This window comes from Coenobita brevimanus, chromosome 68 (genome assembly GCF_032717465.1).
Source record: "Coenobita brevimanus isolate Jiangsu-jjx chromosome 68, ASM3271746v2, whole genome shotgun sequence".
NCBI lineage: Eukaryota > Metazoa > Arthropoda > Malacostraca > Decapoda > Coenobitidae > Coenobita > Coenobita brevimanus.
In genome coordinates, this window is record NC_137021.1 from 3,418,012 (window position 1) to 3,440,000 (window position 21,989).

General features: G+C 41.1%; 1 protein-coding gene across 1 annotated transcript in view; it reads right to left on the bottom strand.

Annotated features, from left to right (window-relative positions):
- Positions 1–21,989, bottom strand: part of Cad87A (cadherin 87A) — a 78,903-nt gene that overhangs the window by 16,890 nt on the left and 40,024 nt on the right. The window contains exons 3-23 of the mRNA XM_080277048.1: positions 20,689–20,897; positions 19,574–19,702; positions 18,389–18,514; positions 16,694–16,828; positions 13,445–13,637; positions 13,055–13,167; positions 12,489–12,686; positions 11,946–12,101; positions 10,178–10,416; positions 9,858–9,969; positions 9,099–9,254; positions 8,190–8,354; positions 6,826–6,949; positions 5,810–6,001; positions 5,250–5,347; positions 4,354–4,515; positions 2,803–2,925; positions 2,245–2,416; positions 1,503–1,675; positions 862–1,015; positions 404–558 (exon numbers count right to left, since the gene is read on the bottom strand). Coding sequence (XP_080133174.1) covers positions 404–558; positions 862–1,015; positions 1,503–1,675; positions 2,245–2,416; positions 2,803–2,925; positions 4,354–4,515; positions 5,250–5,347; positions 5,810–6,001; positions 6,826–6,949; positions 8,190–8,354; positions 9,099–9,254; positions 9,858–9,969; positions 10,178–10,416; positions 11,946–12,101; positions 12,489–12,686; positions 13,055–13,167; positions 13,445–13,637; positions 16,694–16,828; positions 18,389–18,514; positions 19,574–19,702; positions 20,689–20,897 — 3,284 coding nt within the window. The remainder of the gene's footprint in view (positions 1–403; positions 559–861; positions 1,016–1,502; positions 1,676–2,244; positions 2,417–2,802; positions 2,926–4,353; positions 4,516–5,249; positions 5,348–5,809; positions 6,002–6,825; positions 6,950–8,189; positions 8,355–9,098; positions 9,255–9,857; positions 9,970–10,177; positions 10,417–11,945; positions 12,102–12,488; positions 12,687–13,054; positions 13,168–13,444; positions 13,638–16,693; positions 16,829–18,388; positions 18,515–19,573; positions 19,703–20,688; positions 20,898–21,989) is intronic.

Genomic DNA, 21,989 nt, shown 5'->3' on the forward strand with positions numbered 1-21,989 from the left:
TGACAAGTCAAAAAGGGATGCCAGACTCTGGTCATCCACTCCCGTGCACAGAATTCATCCAACCAGCTCAATCACTTGTTAGCTCCTGTACCTCTCTTTCTCATACACTCATTTACCATATCTATCCACCTTCTTCTAGGTCCCTAATATATAGATAGACAGATAGATGGACAGATAGATAGATAGATAGATAGATAGATAGATAGACAGACAGACAGACAGATAGATGTGACAAAATAAGACTAAACAAAGATGACCAGGAATGAAGTTTGGATATGGACAGATGTCTGTGAAAATTAATTTGCAACATTCTTGTAGTGTATTATGTGAAAACTGAGTAGCTAATGAAAGAACTTGCTAGATTACTTGCTGTAAATATGACTTTCCAGGACAGTTACAGTACCGGAGCTGATGACTGGCGTTGATGTGTGTCAGGTGCATCATCAGTCGCCACCACTCTCAGGTCTACACCAGCCAAGGTCTCTCGATCCAAACTAGCACCCTCCTGTAGCCGCACCACACCTTCACCATCAATGCTGAAGTTCTCATGCTGGTCACCTGAAGGGAGATATGAGGAATGTAATGTCTCAGGGCAATTTTGAATATTTCTCTTACTACTTACCATCCCATGCTTTACTGCCCCTGCATGAGTAAATGCACATGGTTAGGCATTTTTTCCACATGCTGAAGGTTACAATGGCCAGACACTCTTCCCCGAATGGTATTACATAAGCAGTAAACCTCAACCACCCCTAGGATGTAAATCTGCATATACAGTACTATATCCAGCTGAAGCACCTTAGTCCTATAAAAGTACTGTACATAACAGTCTGAAGCTACTGTACTGTGACCCTGACTAACCTGCAAGTGAGTAGGTGATAATGCCAAAGTTGCCCTTGTCAGCATCAGTAGCAGTGACGGTGGTGACAACAGTGCCTCCTGGCGCATTCTCGGCTACCTCTGCTCTGTAGGCTGGGGCACTGAACACTGGTTCTTCATCATTGACATTCTCCAGCTGCAGTAAGAAAAGACTCAGTTTACAATTCACATACCCCCAGAGCTGAGAGAAGCATTCGTTAGTTTATCCTTGTTACCTCCTGATGATTTTATTCTGCTTTGGAGAGCCCTCAGTAGTAGAGGGGTTAGTGAATGTTAGATCAAATCTCCACAGCTTGAAACATTTTTCCTGAGATGAAAAAAGCAGTCTATTTGTGGAGTGAATAAAACTGGACTAAAGACATTAATATCTAAACACCCTGAATCTGAAGCCAATTTCTCTAGTTATTCTTGTAATTTCCAGACACCTTTCTTGTGCTTTCAATTTTATTTTCTAAAGAGCAGGCTGTTACTATTATAAAATTATTAAGCAGTCACACAAATTATTAAGGAACAGGAGGCAGCTCCCCCTAACCTATCACTCCCAACAACTAAAGCCAGGAGAACAGTGCGAAAGATCATCTCGCAGTACATCACTATACCTGATCATGGCCAATGCTACACACCTGTACAACAACTGTGGTGGTGGCAGAAAGTGTGGGGATGCCAGTATCATGTGCAATTACCACGAAGGTCAGCTCTGGCTTAGTCTCGTAATCTAACCGGGATCGGACTGTGACCACTCCTGTAGCATTGTCCAGAGCAAATTCATCCGAGGGTTCGACCAGCTCATAACCAGCTGCAAGGTAATATTAATCATGTTATTACAGCAAGCTGGTGAGTGGGTTCAGGGTATCATGTCCTAATAATAAGGATAGAGAGTATTAGGAATTTTGTATTAATTTTTACTATCCTCCTCTTCATCACCACCATCATGATCTTTCCATCTCAGAGTTGGGGTGAGGTAGGATTCAAAAACAAGGAAAGAAAACAGAAAAGTGAGTAAATTATCAGCAGCATGACAAATGAAATGGGGCAAAATCATTCACACATCATTCAAACCTTTATTCACCCTATCCTGCAGTCCTTTATCTCCTTCCAAAACAGTATCCTACTTTTAGTCTATATTTCTGAAGTCAGTTTTCTGGATTTCTGGAAACCTACTGGCTCATCATTCTTAGCAGCAGCAGTGGAATCTTACTCTCTTTTCCCACTCAAAAATGGGGTGAAATAGGGTCCAGAATGCAAAGAAAAGAGAAACACACAATAGAGGGAGAACTAATCAACAGCATGCCTAACAAAATGGGCCATGCACTCATTTATTCACCATTCAAGTCCTCAGAATCCTGACTCCACCTCTGAGCTTACCAATATTTGAATCAACATCAGATGCGGTGATGGTGGTAAGGAGTGAGCCAGGAGCCAGCCCCTCAGCCACCTTCACATGTAAGTAGGGGCGCTCGGGGGTCCAGGGAGGTGGGAACACAGGTGGGAAGTCATTCACATCCACGATGGTGATGACAAGGTTGCCTACACCCACCTGCAAGAAAGGACAATGGAAGCCCATGGAATGTATTATTCCCTGGGATGTATATCAATCTCCTCCCCTTTAATATTCTAGACTACTGTAACTTTGCCTCAGACCCCCAGTGCTCCAAAGGGGGCAAAATGGAATTGGTAGCTAACACTTTTTAGCTTCTTGGCTTTGTTCTTTGCAAGTACTTTTTCATGTAATGCTTCATTCTGTGAAGTTAAGATACCTGTGTACTGCCTGTTACTATCATGTTACTATCACAGGGAGATTATAAAGCATGACCATGAAGAGGTCCTACCTGAAACCTTCTCAAAGTTATTTCATCTTAGTCTGACCTGAAATGTTACATACTATAAAATGACTTGACCTAACTTGTAGTCTGGTGGACATACTTGTGGTGGGGTGGCTGAGATATCAGTGACGGTAACAGTCAAAGTGACTTCTGTGGCAAGTGACCGGTCCACAGCCTTGGCAACCGTCACACTGCCTGTTTGAGGGTCCACCACAAACATTTCCTATAGGAGATAAGAAAAAAAGTAATAAAATCTACTCTAATATGAAAAGAAACCGCTAGTGCTGTACATCGTCATCATCATTATCTCCTAGAGTGGGAAAAAAAAAAAAAAAAAAAAAAAAAAAAAGGCTCCACTCTATAACCATATGCCCTACAAAATGTTTTTACTCTGCACAATACATGTGGAATACAGAATGCAGTATCTTATCAACTGCCAAGTCATATGGGAGCACAACCTTCTTCATGTACTCCTGCATACAGTGCACGCTCCACTCATAAATTTTGAAAATTCCGTGTGGTAGGTAATTCTTTAGGAAGTTATTGTCCTACATGGAAGGTGGGGATGCCCATCATTCACACACTTGAAGTAGTGCTCCCTCCCTCCAAAAGACTCTACACTGAGTGACATGCTAAATGGTTTCTTGTATCCCAGGAAACCATTTCCTAAGCTTGGTGGTAACAGTACAGTATATCCAAATGACACGTGGTGATTTAGTGGGCTACGGCACTACCTTACTGCCTGTAGAGAGAATCAGCTAGACAGAGGTTACCAGTTGTACTTTGGCACACTGGCTCTCTTAGCTAACAATGTCTTATATGAAGGAAATCTGACTGCACTGAAAAACTATCCCTTTCACCATGAACAAACCTTTTCAACCTCTAAGCATATGTTCCATCTGTTTGGGAAAGACTTATACAGTACCCACATATGAAAATGTGCTTTACCGAGGAGATACAACAATATCAGTCTGACCTGGATCTGAAGAGGGTTCAAGTCAGGGTGAAACTGTTTATCTTTCCAATAAACATTTCTATATGCATATATAATTCTTCAATTTGTAAATTCAAGGAAATATAATATCAACCCAATCTGTTTGGTTTCATAAAAACCATACTCAAGATCTCCTGCTGATACCTATAGCTGTATTTTATTCAAGCAGTAGCTGAATGGTTAGCACTGCTGACTGCAAAGCTGCCACTCCATTAGCACCAAGGTTCAAATCCTGGTGCGGGCAGCTGGGGTCACTTGACTCAGGTGTCCATCCACCCTTGTGGGTTGGCAGGTAAAATGAGTACCTAGGATACCACCTAGGGGAGGTAGCTGTAGTGACCTGGATGATGCAGTGGCATTGTATCCCAGGTTATTGGGTGAATAACCTAATACTGGCTCAAAGGCCTATGCTACGGAGATGAGCACCACAGCTAAGCACCTCATGGCATATGCCCTCACTTTAACCTAATCTAAAATTACCATCTCTCCACCTTGGATGCTGAGCTGTAATAACATATTAACACTAGAATGCAATGCTAGTCACACGGAGGTGCTATTTAAAACCATAATATTCTTTTCCTTCTGACAACAAGTTACATAAAATATGCTGCTAAAGGAAAAAAAAATTGGGGCCATGTTAAGCTAAGCAAACCGTACCTCAAGTGCATCTCTCTGTGCTCCTTCTACAGGGCGACCATCAGGGTCAACTGCTGAAAGTGGTGGCCGCACTCCAAACACCAGAGCTCCCTCACCCTCCACATCAGGATCTTGGGCTGCTAATGTATAGAAGAGTGTTCCAGCCACCACATCCTCAGAAATCTGCCACATGTTGGTGAAATAAAAAAAAAATCCTGATTTTGTGATTCACAATGATTAGTTCCTCAACAAAAGAAAAATGTTTTTCACTAAAATTAACTATTAATTCTCACCAAATTCTTTTCTCCTTGGGATATTATATTAGGTTCAACAGACTGCAAGACAATATAAATAAATCCTATCATAGTGTCACTGAGAGCACTAAACATTTCAGGTAGACTCAAAAAAAAAAAAAAAAAAAAAAAAAAAAAAAGTATGCCTCCTTTTATGGTATTTTATGTGACATTGATTCCTTGTTATGTTACTAATGAAATAACTTTAAAAGATGTTAATATGATCCATTATTAATATGATTTTCAACCAGAAACTAAGTATATTTCTATGCTGTATTTACATTCTCAGTAAGATATGCCCAAAGTGTTCGGTATCCGTCTCTTAAAGTTGCTTCAATTCAAGCAGTACTATGCAAGCAAACATCCAGGACTTTAACCAATCCAATTACATATTTTCATATTTCATTCTTGTTATTACCAGTCAATATTGCTCAATGTATGGAGGATCTCCAGTAGAGGAAGAGCAAATGAAAGCTTATATTTAACTACTTCAGTCCAAAAAAGCCTATGCTAGGATTAATAAAACTGTCTAGTGGTAGGAAAAATAATACAAAAATGATATAACCTGAGATGAAAGGGTTTAAGTGTGAAGTGCATATGGTGTTGAATTATTAGGCAACTGACCTGAGTGCGCTGGGTGGTGGGGGTGAAGTAAGGGTTCTTGTCATTGTTGTTGATGACACTCACATTCAGCAAAGTGGTAGATGTCTGCTGGGGGAGGCCTAGGCAGGGGAAGAATGAAGCATCAATAACATGATGTAATGCTGCCACTGATCATTCCATGGCTTCCTGCAATTCACTTAGTCTTCAGCATTCTGCAGTATACTGCTGACACCCATTTGCAGTCAAACAGCCAAGACATTAGAATATTTCCCACATTTGGAATTGCTCTTTGTTAATTTGCTGGTGATTTAGTTCACCATCATCTTCAACTACCAGTACTAAAATCAGCTCGAAAATACTCTCGGAAATCTGCTGTACTGCACATAAATTAGCTATAAATTAAAAGTACTGATACTTGCCTGTCTATTAACTGAACATACTGGCATGTTTTTCCCTGATAATACAATGCTGTATATACTGCATATATTTATTATTTTAAGGTTCTGCGAAAGACAACCCAAACATATTTTATAAACTAAATCAGCTTCAACTGCTTTCTTGACAATTTCCACCTGACTTACCTCCATCAGTAGCCACTATCTCGATACTGTAGTTCTGGCGCCGGTCATAGTCCAACTTCCTGGCCACAGTGATAACTCCTGTGGTGTTGTCGATAGTAAAGTCGTCGTAGCCACCTCGGTGGATGCGGTATAAGATGGCTGCATTGACCCCTGTGTCTGCATCACTGGCAGATACCTGCTCTACCACACTCCCTACCAAACATAAACTCATTATTAATATTTCTCATAGCTACCACTTATGTTCTGCATTTCAGTGGGTAATCAGTACTCTGTGAGAAGAAAATAAGACAGGTATTGGGAGTAAACTAACAACAAAGTCCCCAGTGAAATGGGCCTTATCATTCATGCACTCATCATTCAGACCTGCAAATTCCTCAGCTCCATCAACTGATTTAACTATTCAAACCAAGCTGCTTTGTATCACCCAGCCTATGAGAAAAGATCACTCAGTAAACTCTTCAATAAGGAAATGAAATATAGCTGACATTTGAATTTTACCATAAAGTAATCTGTAATGATTTCCCAGAGTCATATATAGGGGTAGCATTAATAGTAATAGTCCAAGGTTCATCTGACATGTGAACCCAGCAGACTGCAAGCTGAAGCTGCCCTTCACCATTCGTCCACCATCCTCCTTTCAAAGGACTGGGAGGGAGCTGAGGGACATATGAATAATTACACAGCAGAGCTGTCTGGATATATAGGTGCCATCGCATGATGGTGTCCCTCCTCAACACTATATAGGGTTGGCAGATCAACAATATAGCCCATTTATCTTGACAGAAAAATGAATCCAAGGAGATAGAATGTATGACAGAATCTCCTCCCTTCTTTTGTCAAACATGGTGTTAGACTTTTTGCAAAATAATCCACAATCAGTGGGGGTCCTCACATACTTATGCCAATGCCATGCTGCACTGAAGCATAGTCTAAACATAAACTGCTGGTTACCAACCGCTAAACTAATAATTACTGTCAGGACATTTTTATATCATGTTTGAAAGCCCCAAACTCACCTTCCTCTGCATTCTCCTGCACAGAAGCTGAGTACTGTGATTTGCTGAAGATGGGTGCATTGTTATTAGCATCCCTCACAGACACCCTCACATTGGCAGTGTGTGACCCCTCACCATCACTGGCCTGGACATTCAAAAGAAAGCAGCAGTTAATCCATTGGCTGGCAGGTAATCTGATAGAACTAACACTACATGGAGAGGGAATCCTATTATATAAATCAAAATGAACCATTCCTGATAAGGCAATGAAGGATGGATCATTAACAAAACATATTTAAAAATCAAGCTTCTCTTTCCTTATCTATTAGGATATAAATGCACACTAAGATACTGATGATTTACTAACTTCAGATGAACGGCATTCACGTATGCTACATTAAAATGATTACAATATCCAAATAATCAGCATGATTCAACTAAAATTTCCCATATTCATGAGGATTATGAAATCCAGAACTCAACTTTTTTATCACAGTAGGAACTAGGATCAAATGGGAAAGGAAATCCCAGGTACAATTCCCCAAACTGTGTACTGTAGGAGGTATCAGGCCACATGGAATGTAAACGCAAATGTACAAGATTACCATAACTGCGTGTAAATACAGGAAGAGGGGGTTTCCAGCCTTTACTCCCACTTCTTTATGTTGCTTTTCACAGTATGCAAAATACACATGGATTGCTTTATCAATACTTCCCAGGTGGGGGCGCTCACCATCCACTCACTCAATGTAGGGCTGCTGTCGGGTGTTTGCCCTTTCCTCTCCTCCATCCTTCTTTCCTTCCATCCTCGTCTGTCTTCCTTTCCTTCATTCTTTCCTTGTCCTTCTGCCTGTGAGTAACTTTACACTCCCTCTTCTGTCTTTCTTTCCTTCATTCTTTCCTCTTCCTACTGCCTGTGGGTGACTCTACACTGAGTGACAAGCCAAATGGTTTCCTGTACACCAGGAAACCATTTACTATGCCAGGTGGTAACCATATAACCAAATTTTGGCACCTGGTGGTTCAGTGGGCAATTATTGCGCTCCAGTCGGATTGAGCCAGTGAAGGTTTATATCCAAGGTATGGTTGGGGTTGATTGCTCATGTAATGCCACTCAGGGCTGAGTGAGGCTGGTCACTCTCATCTTAAATGTCAGGACCAACTGCCTAGCCCCAGGCTGCTACGCTCCTCATGGGGCAATGTAGGATTGGATGATGATGGTGATGATGATGCTTTATCAATACTTCCCACTAATGTAATAACATTGCTAAGAAACATTTGAATGCAAATAAGCAATTCAGAGTATATATTATCACACCTGGATATAATATACATTGTGGGTTATTTCATGTGCTCTCTCATATACAATTATGCTCTTACTGCACCTCTACTGTCAGTATGATGTAGTCTGTCTTCAGGTTAGACATATCAAGGCCAGTTTCATTGGTGACACGGATCCTGCCAGTGTCAGGGTTGATGGTGAAGAGTCCAGTCGGATCTCCCCCAACCAAACTGTACACAACACGAGAAGTGGCATCAGGATCGTCCGCCTGAAAATTGAGTGATAATGAATTATTTTAATACCTTTCATGTCATACAATATTATCTCTATTATATGTATACATAGTCTATGGTACAATATAAAATCATAAATAATTCTGGAAAACGCACGGAAGGGGAAGGAGGCTTTGTAAAAAGCAGACCATTAATTGAGAATAAGAACTGTTTACTATAATATATGAAGTTCCCCAAAAAATGAACTGAGACCATGTTTTCACAATGGAAACCTTTCTACGCTAAACTGACAGGTGTCAATGACTGCCAGTTTGCCCATCAATGCCTTTGCTCAAAGTGTAGGTAAAACTATCAGTTTTAACTTTAAAGTCACAAAAACTGCCATACAGAATTAATAACAATTCATATTAAATAATGAACAATACTTTTACAACACACAGGAACCATGTGGGTAACATTCTCTCTCTCTTCCTTACCAACAACGTCAAGTTTGACATACAATGATTATTCTGTGCTCCCATGACAGTACTGTGCTTTGCTAAGCACATTTTATCCATGAAATATCAAAGTACTTCAGGAAAAATACACAGGACTTTTTGATGACACAGTAACAATCACTTAAATTCAGGTTTTTGTTCAATAATTTAACTATAAAAGAAAATACATTGCATTATCAACCAATCTTCATCTGTGGCACATAAAACTGCATTAAAAATGAACAGTTACTAGTCATGCATCACATAAAATCCACTGATATCAGTGGAAACAGCGCTGCTTACTGTGACAAACAGAGGAGGGTCAAAGTCTGGTGCTCCTTCGTTAATTACGGCACGGTACTGCTGTCTTGAGAACTTTGGGGGATTGTCATTACTGTCCGTTAGAGAGACACGAACAGGAACAACTGTTGTGTGGCCCTCGCCCCCATCATCTGTGGCCTGGTGAACACAAGCACTATGACAAAGAGCTGCCAAGATAGAACTGCTCTGACTGAGAAAAGAAGATTATGTGAGGGGAAGATGTAATGTGAGTATCATGAAAGGATAAGATGAATGCTGATAAAACAAGTGAAGAATGGAAAGGAACATGATACAGGGAGTCAAGAGTGACTAAAGATGAATAAAAATAATTGATAAAGAATGCTAGTATGCAATACATGGAACAAGCAAAAAAGCAGAACATTGCATAAGACACATAATTTAGCAAACTGTCTGACAGAAATTTGATACCTACTTAAGAAAAATACAGACTACATTAGTGCTGGAAAATCATATGAGCAAGTCAAAATACTTAAAGTGATGCTTTGAATATTAGTATTATACAACTGCAACATGCCAGCAATAAGCAATAACCCATGTCACAATACTGACAAAGTAAGAAAAGACAATAAAAATGGATAAAAAGATAGATAAGTAGTCTGACCTTTCAATTTAGAAACCCACGTAGCAATTATCTGGAAGTACAGCAATACATGGGGTGAAATCCTTCAATACTACCTAACAAAGGTTGATATGACCTGTTTTATTGAAGTCTAAACTCACTCTATATGAAAGGAAGTATGTGGGTCGGTCCTCATAGTCCAGACAGTTGCGGTGACCGGGAGTGTCGCAAAAAGCAACAGTCATCACGCCGGAGTTGGCATCAACATCAAACCTGAAATCAAACATGATTTGACTCAAACAACTGGGTACCTAAATAACTCCAAACCAAGTAAAGTACTGTACTTTATTCTGTCTTCATCGTGGGAGCATTCAGCTGCAGCCAACAGATTATTCTCTTCAAACAGTTCATATCCATGTGAGACAGAGACCACAACAACATGATTCCCACAAAACAAAGGATTACACCTCCTCAGACTTACTTTTCTGCACCATTACCGAAGAGAGAATACTTGATGCCTTCAGTGCCAAACTTCCCCGTGTCTCTGTCAGTGGCAGCAATGGTAGTGACAAGGGTGCCAGGGGTGGCCGTTTCTGAGACTTGGGCAGTGTATGCTTCCCGGTCAAATACTGGTGGGTTGTCATTGGTGTCAGTTACTGAAACAACAACTGTGGCAGTGGAGGACAGGCGTGGGCTGGTCAGGGTCTCTTCAGCTATGACCTGTAGCAAAGATGAAGGGATGTGTTTAACATGAAAGGGAAAAAGTTATATGAATGGCAACATGCAGTCCGCTAAGGAAAAGAACCTGTGCCTGGGAAAAGTAAACAATAATACCAATAATGAAGCATGAAACATTGAGAAAAAAAAAAAAAAAAAATCAACAGTAGAGGGAAAGATGCAAGGCAAAATAATGAATCAGACAAATTACAATAATGAGAGAAAATGCATCTTTGAGGAAAATTATGCTGAGCTTTGCAGTTTTCTATCTTATCCAATATTTTTTTCAACAACTTCCCGTAGAAACCTATATGCAAACAGCAAAGTATACTGTTCAAATAATATTATTATTACTGTACAAAAATAATGCTGCACTATACTACACTGCAAATTCATAATCCCCACTCTAGAATGAAGGTAAACTATACTCTATCTTCCAAGTTTCATCCACAATTATTTTCATTAACACCGTAATACAATGAGGTATCCAATATATAGCTATGGCATGCATCCACTAATGACACACACATACTCTATGATCTTACACTGTGTGAGCTTCTTCTTAACAGCCCTAAATTTTGGGATGCTTCTCTCTACTGCCAAATATAAGCCACATGTTAGGAAATCAAATAATGCACAGCTCAAGAGTACTTGTACAGAGGTCAGAGTTATGTACTGCATTACATGGAGACTTATGGCTATACTAACATGTGTATGTCACTTCATATTATGGCAGCCTTCCATGTGTCATGATTTTGAGATATTTTCCTACTAAAACTATTACATTATCGATGAACAGTAGTCATTCAGTGACCAGGGAATATACAGTAATAATGCCTGGCAACTTCTCTCACTTCACCATGATAAACCACTTACTGTATATTATAAGTTGGTAGAACTCCTGAAAACAGCAACAGTATCAGGCAGTAATGGTGACAAACAACCCTTTATAGGCAATACCAGTAAAATGCCTCTGTCGGTACGAGTGAGGCCATTTAAATACGAAAGCACTGAAATGTCGTCTTACATCCTGAGGATGCCTAGAGTATACTGATGGCTATCTACCTACCAAGTTTCATGCCTTTACGACAAACTGTCTGGCCTGTGGCCCTCTTTTGAATATTTTCGACACGCTGCACTTGGCATATGTCACATACACCACCTGGGTGTGATAAAACCTGTCAAAAACGAATCTTAAAGGATTGAGCTATCATATGGTGCAAACCACACAGTGATTGGCCCTATGGTTGCTGAGATATAAGCTATTCAAAAGCGTTACAATCAGGCCGGGCCAGGGTTGGTCTGGGCTGCCCATATGTGAGAACATGCCACTACTTGACAAGAGACATGCAAGGGCTTCACCCTCGTTTGTAACAACCTTGTACAATGGAAATAGTTACAACCCCTTTCTCCCATTCTATACAAACCCCCCCTGAATGCGAATGGGTACAACCACTTTCTCCATTCTATTTAACTTTGTACTGACTGGGTAGAGATACAACCCCTTTATCCCATTCCATCTCCAATCCCACCTGTAGAAGGAACTTGCGCTGGTTAGGGTTCTCGAAATCCAGTGGTCCACGAGCCACCCTGATGCTGACTGAGGACGAGCCTGACGCAACCTGTGGCTCCACACTGAACAAGCCTGACGCATCCACCAGCCGCACACTGAACACAGAGTTGGATCCCTGTACAGTATATAAATTACAACCATTAGTACACATCACTGAAGTAAATTTTACATCTATTACAACTTCTTTTTTGCTACACAAACAGTCCTTGATGAAGTCAAGGATGTTTATAAAAACATCACAGATTTTCTGTACCACAGAATAAACTTACAGATAGCAATGAACGTTTACATGGCAAGTTCTCTCTTTTATTTTGGACTTTAGGAAAAGAAAAATGACATTGCAAGGACCTGCTGTACTACAATCAACACTTCAAAATGAAAAAGTTTCAATCTGTCATGTAAAATGATTTTCAGGGATGAAATCACAGTTTTTTTTCAAAGCTATAGGTGACTGTTTTGACATCATAACCCAATACCCTTAAAGCCATCTTTCCAAACTCACCACATCAGTGTCCTGAACAAACATGTCAAGGTTGGGCAGAGGAGTCCCATCAGGTACATTCTCTGGGACCGAAGCACGATACTCCCGTTTGTTGAAAGTTGGTGGTTCATCATTCACATCACGAATGGTGATAGTTAAATCTTTCACAGTTTCTGTATCAGCAGTACCAACAGGACTGCCAGCTGCAATCTCATAAGCCTAAAACAAGAAAACAACACATGACAAAAGGTTTATTATATAGTACCTATACCTATTCAACATTCATTTAGTTCTTTGGGCATCACTGTGCCATCAGTGTCTCCCACAACTTATAAATAAGGGTGGAACTGTTTAACAAACTCTACTCACCTCATTTTCTATTCCTCCAACCTCCAGACTATCAAACTACATCTCGGCTCATTTTCTATTCCTCCAACCTCCAGTCTATCAAACTACATCTCTAAGTTTGCTTTCTTGTGCTCCCTTATTTTGTGTTCCCTTTTCCTTTACATGAACATGGGAGCACATTAGAAACACCCACACATATACACACATAAAACTTTAGCAACTTGTTTCTTCCAACATACCTTGACACTAAGCTTGACAACACCATCAGGTGACTGAAGAGCTTCCCTGTCTAGTGGCTTGGCTGTCCGCAGCTCACCAGTCACACCATCCAACGTGAAAAAGTCCAGTGGATCTTGATGGGAGATTCCATATGCTTTAATATTTAACCTGATTACAACTTTTCCTGTGCTCATCATTACTCTTAGGAACAGGCCTCGGCAACAACCACACACAGTCCAAACTCAGAGTATGAGCTAAGATTCTCACATCATTACAAACCTAAATAAATGTCAATAATTCATTTTTCCCAATATTTTTCAGCCATAAACTAAATACACTAAAATAAAATGTATTCAATGGATTATGGTAAGTACAGCAAAAAGACACCAACAGTGAGTTACTGTACTCACTTGTAACCAGCTTGTATCTGACAGGCCTGGGAGCACCTGTGTCACCATCAGCAGCCTGAAGAGTAGACACCAGAGTACCAATAGGGTCGTCCTCGGAAACTATGGCAGTGAGGGAGCCAGAGAAGACAGGGGGAGAGTTCTGCACATCCCTCACTCGCACCACCACACCCACACTCGACATCTGACCCCCATCCTGACAAAAATGTTTAAATCCATAATTTCCTAAGCAATCATATCTCTACAAACGCACTTGATGTCTGATACCCATAATGACATAAGGAAATTACTGTAAGTCCAATAAGTCCTGAGTACTGTATTCACACTGCTATGAATACATGAGGATGGTACAGGTACCCATATCACAATACATACACTTGGCATCTGACCCAATCCTGATTATATAGGTGTACTTACAATAGTCTTATGGATTCAGATCACTTCATCCGCACTCAACACTTGACCACCATCCTGACACTGTGGAGTTATGTGACAGATAAAGCTACCGCAAATTGACTTAGGACCTCCGCCCACAAGGTATTAAAAAACACAGAAATCACAGTATATCACAATGTTTGTTCATGAAATGCCATTCATTAATATGAAATCATGTTTCCTTTGTTTTTCAGGACCAGTTGGATGCGTTTTGGCATGGAATCACTTAGATCTCTAAAGTAATATAAGGACATTTCTTTGCACCAAACATGTCAGTTCAGTCTTGAGGTTGTCCAAATTGGGTGTCTCTGCCATGATTTTCTTCATCTTTGCCCTGCAGTTTTCTATCAGATTTAGATCCAGACTGTTACCAGGCCAGTCGAGGACCTGAATCCAATTATCCTGAAGCCATTTTGTCACCTTTCTTGACTTGTGACATGGAACTGAATCGTGCATGAAAAAGTTGCACTCAAGAATTGCAAAAAAGTTTAACAAATGATCTTTCAGAACTTGAATGTACCGGCCACCATCCATCATCAAGTTCTTAGAAAGAAAGTAGAGGCCTCTCCTTCCCATTTCACATGAGAAACACCCCCATACCATTACTGATTGTGGGTACTTTACAGTCAGCACCGTGTAAGCAGGGTCATATCAACTATGGTAGGCAGGGTGACGATCCTTGGCAGAATGTACCTGGAACACCTGAAACGTGCTTTCATCGGAAAACATAACTTTTCTCCACTCATCTGATATCCAGTGTGCATACTTCTTGGCAAACTGAATGCGCTGCTTCTTCATGCGGTCAGTGAGAAACGGTTTCTTGGCTGCAGTGCAGTTTGGCAAACCCAGCTCCTTCTGCAAGCAGTGCTGGATAGTTCGAATTGAGACGTCTTGTAACAGCTGGGGATGCAGTCTATTCAATTCTGCTGCTGTCAGTCGAGGATTCTTGATTACTTCCCTCTTCAGAAGTGTATCTTTACCTCTGGAAGTCGCCCTCTTCTTTCCACCGGCATGCTTGTACTCTGGTACGACATCAGGTGGCAGGCCACAAGCTGCAGCGAGAATCTTCATGACGGTCAAATTTGCGTGTCCAATACATTCACAAATCGTACTGACAGGGACATTATCCTGCCTCCATGCAATGATACGGACCCTCTCAGCCCTTGAGCAGTAGTTTCCAGGCATGACAACTTGACTCTAGGAATATGACAGGGCAAACAGTAATGCATACGAAAAAAAAGGGAGGTGCAAGCTTGGAGCGACGGGAACATATACTCCCACTCTCGCTTCTGGGCAAGCACCGACATGCTGAGTGTTTCACCACCTCCCGCCAACACCAGAAGAGTTGCCAGTTACTTCTTGCCCAAAAAATTCACTTCGCAGAGGTGGAAACACAGACAGACAACTCTCCCATAGCAATTCTGTGTGTAGGTCCTAACTCAATCTGCCATGGGTGTACTGTTATAATCATTTAACTCTTTATTACTGATCAAGTTCCCATGCTGCAGAATTTAGCATGCATGAGAAAGTGGGCACAAATGGATAAATCTTTTTCATATAAATGATCCATCCATCCATCCTTCATCTAATACTATGTTGCCCCATGAGGAGTGTAGGAGCCCATTTTCATTTTTGTTTTTGTAGGCCCTAACATGCATGCATGCGTCAGCCTTGGTCACCTAATGGCAGCTCTCCATGCTGCTCGATCCATGGCAGCCTCCCTGTTCAGTCCCTGAACCATGAGGTCACACTTAATGACCTCGTCCTGTGTCTTTCTCGGTCTACCCCTCACAACCCCACCCCCAATATTAACACCTCACCTTCTGCACCCAATTACCATTTCCCATCCTCTCCACATACCCAAACCATCTCAATCTACCTCTCCTCATCACAACTCCAATACACTCCAGTCCCATCCTAACTCTCAACTCCTCCATCGGAAACCCAGCCCCCCCAGGCCTTGAGCGTAGGGATGCACTGCACATCCACCTAATCATTGTCATTTCTGTACATCTGAGCCTGCAAATATCCTCTTCCTTTACTGCCCAGGTCTCACTACCATACAGCATCACACTCCTAACACATGCTGCATACAAAGACCCCTTTGCACACAGGCAGAGTCCTATCAATGTCAGGAGAGGCAACAGCTCCCTGAACTTCTTCCAACCACTTCTCACCCTAGCCACAGAGCTAGCTTTAGCCCCATCTCCAGCACTTAAAACATGTTCCAGGGCTAGACAAATTGGTCCTGACAGTTAAGATGAGAGTGAAGAGCCTCACTCATCCCTAAGTGGCATTACGTGAGCAATAAACTCCAACCACCCCTTGGATATAAATTTGCACTGGCTCAATCTAACTGGAGTGCCTTAACTACCCACTAAACCACCAGGTGCCATAATTTGGCTACCACCCAGCGTAGTAAATGGTAACCTGGTGCACAGGAAACCATTTGGCTTGTCACTCAGTGCAGAGTCACCCATAGGAAGAATGAAGAGGAAACAATGAAGGAAAGAAAGACTGAAGAGGGAGTGTAAAGTCACCAATTGGCAGATGGAAAAAGAATGAATGAAGGAAAGAAAGACAGAAGAGGAAGGAAGGACGAGAGGAAAGGGCAGACACCCAAGGCAGCACTAAATCGTCCTGATGGAAATAAAAAGGGGGGGAGGGGCTTTATACATTATCCTGAATAAAAGAACTGTTCTTTCTGTTATACTCTACCTGATCCAACAGGTATATGTTGTTGTTGCTGCTGTTGTTGCTTAACCCTGGCCTGACTGACTGAGCAGAAACAAACTTTTTCTTCCTGCCATGACCTACCGTAGCAATGAGGTTGAACTTATAGAGATTCCTGGCAGCATAGCTGAGGGGACGCCTGAGGATGATACTTCCAGAAAACTCACGTGCTGTTGCTTGAGTCGCTGCCACCCCAAACACGTCACAAGCATCATCACCCTGTAGAGGGAAAAACAAAAATATACTAAACCTACAGTAGGTAGGTTTTCTCATCACCGGTTCACAGAAAAAGATGATGCAAGGAGGTAAATCAACATCAACCACTAAATACTGTTGAATGATTCGACGATGTTTCGGTCAAACAGGGATATGGAGTTGTCACATAATGGCCACAATACCATTTCTCATGGCCATCACCATTTTCAGTTTACTGGTAATGAAATTTAGTTTTGACGGAATACATGTACCTGAACTGAACTAGTTCCAAAAGACGTCTTTTTTTTTGTTTATAGCCACTCACTCATGCTGGATACAGGAAGTACATTTTTTGTACCTGAGCCATTCACCCTGGCAATACTGCAAAGGTTGGGAAACACACCTCACACCTCAAAAGGCTGAGGCAATGGGTGGACCTGACTCCAGGTTTCACCATCAGACATTTAACTACAGTGGAATCTCCTAAATCCCGGCCTCTTGAGACTGGGCACATGCCGCAATCTGAGAATTCCGCAATTTAGAAATACAGTAATTAATCTTATGGGGAAAACTACTTACGGGTCGGTCACCATGGAAAAGTTGCCCCCCTGATCCCCAAACCTACATCAAACTGTTACCAATGAACACTAACAACTTTCATGCTTGGTGTGGGAGACAGGCGCAGTGATTGGCTTATAATAAGCGCAGTGCTTGAATATGATTGATTTAGTAACTGCCATGCTTGACTAAGATTGGATTATGCCCAGCAAGATGTGTAGACTTGAGGTAATGGTGACGCATATTACAAGAGGCATTGGAAAAGGATCACTTTTGATGGCTGCATCCGTGAATTTTGTGTAATTTCTGTGATTTACTATGTTCCAAACTTTCATGATGTTGCCGCACATTATGAATCTGCTTTTAGAACTGCGCAATTTAGGAGATTCCACTGTACTTCTGCTTGATGACACAACATTACATTTCACTCTTGATACCTTCAGACAAGTTTATACAGTTTAAGAGAAAACTTTCAAGCAAGAGGGAAAAGATAAAGTCTTTACTAACTACTGCACTGTACTACAGTATACTACAATGCATATCTCTATAAACTGATTTTAAATGTCTGGTAGTACCAAAAATAAAACAGAATTCACGTACAGTGGATCAAGGGGTTAAGGAAAGCGTGAGCAATCACCCCTGTGCAGCATTATGGTATGTGAACAATACACCCAAATCATCCCTAACAATTTAAACCCTCATGGCTCTTAACTCAGTAAATCGCCAAGTGGCCATTTTTTGGTTATACGATTACCACCTAAAGCAATAAATGGTTTCCTGTGAATTGTCACACAATGCTTACTCACCTGACAGTAGCACCACACTAAGTGAGTGGTTGGTTGGCATCCCCATATACCAAGTAATAATCATAATATTACTCACTGGAATACAGTCCTGTACTTAAATAAAAATCATCCCTTATTACATTACTTGACAACATGCTCAAGCACCCTGATTTTTGGCATAACTCTTGGTAATACTGTACTGTATCTTTTCTAAATTTCTGCTGACTTATGGTAAACTCACCTGCTGGATGGGCTCACAGGTGACCTTCATAGTATCACCCACAGTGTCAGAGTCGGTGAGACGCACACCAGGCAGCACTGTACTGCCAACGCTTACATCCTCCCCCACCATTGTCTCATATGGTGTCTGTCAGAAAGGGAGAATTTGACAGTCAGCTGGCCTTAATGAAGTTTATAGTCAGTGTGTTTTCATCTGATAAACCTGGGCTACTCTCACAACTTATTCACTGAGTCAAGAGTGTGTGAAATTTGAAGGTCATTAGTTATGAGATCAGAATTGAGTCTCCTTGATAAGCAGTCAAATCAACCTTTCAGTTCAATGAGGTGATGGGTAACACATGAAAATTATGGAACTACAGCAGTAAGAATCTTGTTATAATTATATATGGTTCTCTAAGGTTCAAACATCAAATTTATGTGCTAAACGTGCAATTTGACTTAGCTCGTGAAAGTTACCAGTAAAGACAAGGATTATGAAGGGCAAAGGAGAGGGGTGACATACAAATAATATGCCATCTTCAAATCTTGAACACTATTTGTTAGACTGTTACACATTTTCTTACATGAATGCAAATCTTCAAGTTAAAAGACTCATCAGTGCAGAGCAATGTATGTGCTGTACTTATACTGGCAAAAGTGGGAAGAAGTTGAATATACCCTAGAATGAATGGAGCAATGTCATCTAGACAACAAAATATATTTCTATATAACTATGTACAGGTAATCCTTATGTAACTTCACTTCACTGAAGGTTCCTTATTATTCAATGCTGATGACTTAATACCTCTATTTTACTATAAAATTTTTCATGAAACATCAAAAAGCAATGGGAAATTTGCACGTTTTTGTTACTTTAGCTCCAAAATCATAATCACGAAGCATGTTTCAGGTAAAATCATGTTGTGCCAGCACACATTTTAGATTGAGAGATAAACTGCCTCTACAGTATAACGAGGGGTACTACTTCTACACGGTGCTACAGAGAAGCAAACAGCTCAATTATTCTTGGTGAACTGACATGAATTACAGTAAACAAGTCTCTTATAACACCTGACTAATAATAAAATTCAGTACATTATGCTATATCATGACACCCATATGAATCACAAAAGCTCAACCATATCACTAATTCTAGTACAATACCACTATTACTGTACAAGAAAGGAAATAACCAAGAATAACTCACCTGCAGGAATTTTGGCGCATTATCATTGGTATCTAGAACAATGAGTGAGATGGGGACCCGCACCACGTTGTTATCCGCTCCCACCACTTCATCTTCTACTGTCACAACCACCCGCAGTGTGTCCTTCTCCTGCAACAGACAATAACCCAACAATCAGAATTTGCTGTCAGAAGTAGAAAATAAAATTAAATACATTTACTTTTTTCCCCTCACAATAACATGCCTTTGCCTCCTCAAACTGATGATGTATGCTTAATTTTATTCTTGCAATCTACAGACAACCGCATTTAACTTACAAAATGTCTACTGCACTGAAGAAATAAATGAAGACTATAGGATCCCCACAGTTTAAAAAATTCTCCCCTAAACTTGCACCTCACAAAAAAACATGACCGAATATCAAAAATGCAAAAACAAAAGATTTCTTTTCATGGTCAACTGCCATATAGACTTGTGTATCCAGAAATATTAGTCTCTCTCTCTCTCTCTCTCATACATTCACTCAAACCGCAATGACTAATTCACTGGCAGGCACACGTTCCCTCACAGACTTGCTAATAACCACACCCTCTCTCATTTCCTCTTCCTGTCAGGACACAATATGAATATCAACAATACTTCCAACATATCAGATAGCTACTGTAATGCCCTGTTCATTATCAGTAGCAGTAAAAGTAAGCACTGGGCAGTAAGGATTAAAATACAGAAACAAAACTTGAAACACTGAAATGAATTATGGTATTTCACTCACTACTCATTATGTGGTATAAACCCATTCATTGTTCATACCATTACTCTCCTCTGTATTGCATTAGTTTTATGTTCTTGATAGGATGAAGTTTAAAGTACTGTAAAATGAAAATGATATGTGTAACTGTACTGAACCTCTCTATCCATACCACCACTTCCATGTCCATCACCTCCCTGCATCATTCACATACCACTCTGCTATCTGTGCAGTATTCTCATATAGCACCTCCTTGTTCAATACACCATTCCAATGTACAGTACCTCCCTGTCTCTATAACACTCATATATTATCACTTCCATACCACCTCCCTGTCCATGTAACACTCTCAGGTATATACCACCTTGTCTGTGTACCATTCACGTACCTCCCTGTCAAGGGGCCTGACCACGGTGACGACTCCTGTGTATGCATCCACTTTGAGCTTGTCTGTGCCTGAGAGGCCAAACCTGACAGGGCCACCCTCTGGATCAGAACCTTTCAGTGTGTATACAGCAGCTCCAACGGGCGTGTCCTCACTCACCACGTGCAGGTTCATGTCTGCCGTGAAGGAGGGAGGCAGGTTGGCTGACACACCTGGGGAGGGAGAGTCACTGATGAATAGGGATGAAAGGTATTGACAGGGTGAGACGGAGGATCCTTACCAAGTAAGGCAGATGGGTAGGGAAGGAACTGTTCAGCTTCATGCCTGCTGCAGAGGGAGACAGGCTGAGAGATGCCTGGGAAGGGGGAATGAACAGGGAAGAGGATTATGAAAGGGAGGAAAATGTTGATAAGCTGGGAAGATGGGAAGAATGGGAAGGTGAAGATCAGCAGGGATGACAAAGAAGCAAGAAAGGGAGGAGAATGTTGCTGAGGCAGAAAGGTAGGGGGGAAGGGAGCAGAAAAACAGGGAGGGAGGGAAGGGGAAGAAGAAATAGGGGTAGACAAAAAAGAGGAGGAAAATAAGGGAGTAGATAAGTAGGGGAGAGGTTAGAAGAGTAAGGGTAGGGCCAGAAAAGTAGAAGAGGGGGCTGAAAAGCAGGGAATGGGCAGAACAGTTGGAGGGAAGGGCCAGAAAAGGACAAAGCAATGGAGAGAAAGGTCTTTGTGGTCAAATGAGTTACCCCTTCACTAAGTGGTGTCCCTGATGCTTAATAAAACTGACAGACACCAGCACGAAACAAATGTGTTCACCCTCATCAAACTGTATGGAATGGATTGAGGTTAGTATCCGAAGATAAAAACATTAATTTTTAATTATGCTAAGTTTAAATATACTGAATGCTAAGATATATCGCATTTACCTAATCATTTATCTGTACAGTTACTTACTTATTCTGTCATAATTTTACTTCCCATCTGTTTATCGAAGTGCTTTATATTTACCGTACTTAAATTTTTCTAGGAAGATGGAAAGGGTAGCCGTCGCGTGGTGGCAACAATACAACCAGCCGTCTCTGCTATCCAGTTATAAAAAACGACCCTCAACTCCCCCCTCCCCCTCCCCATGAGAGGGGGATGGTGTAGTGTGCAGGTGAAGAGCAAATTCTGCCTGCAGGTTACCGATTCACATTCAGATGAGCCTACTACTACTACTACCACCACCATCATAATCTGCATTGCTGGAGGGTAAACTAGTATGAAAATGGATGCGAGTGGGCAGCACAGGGCGTTACTCCCCTACCA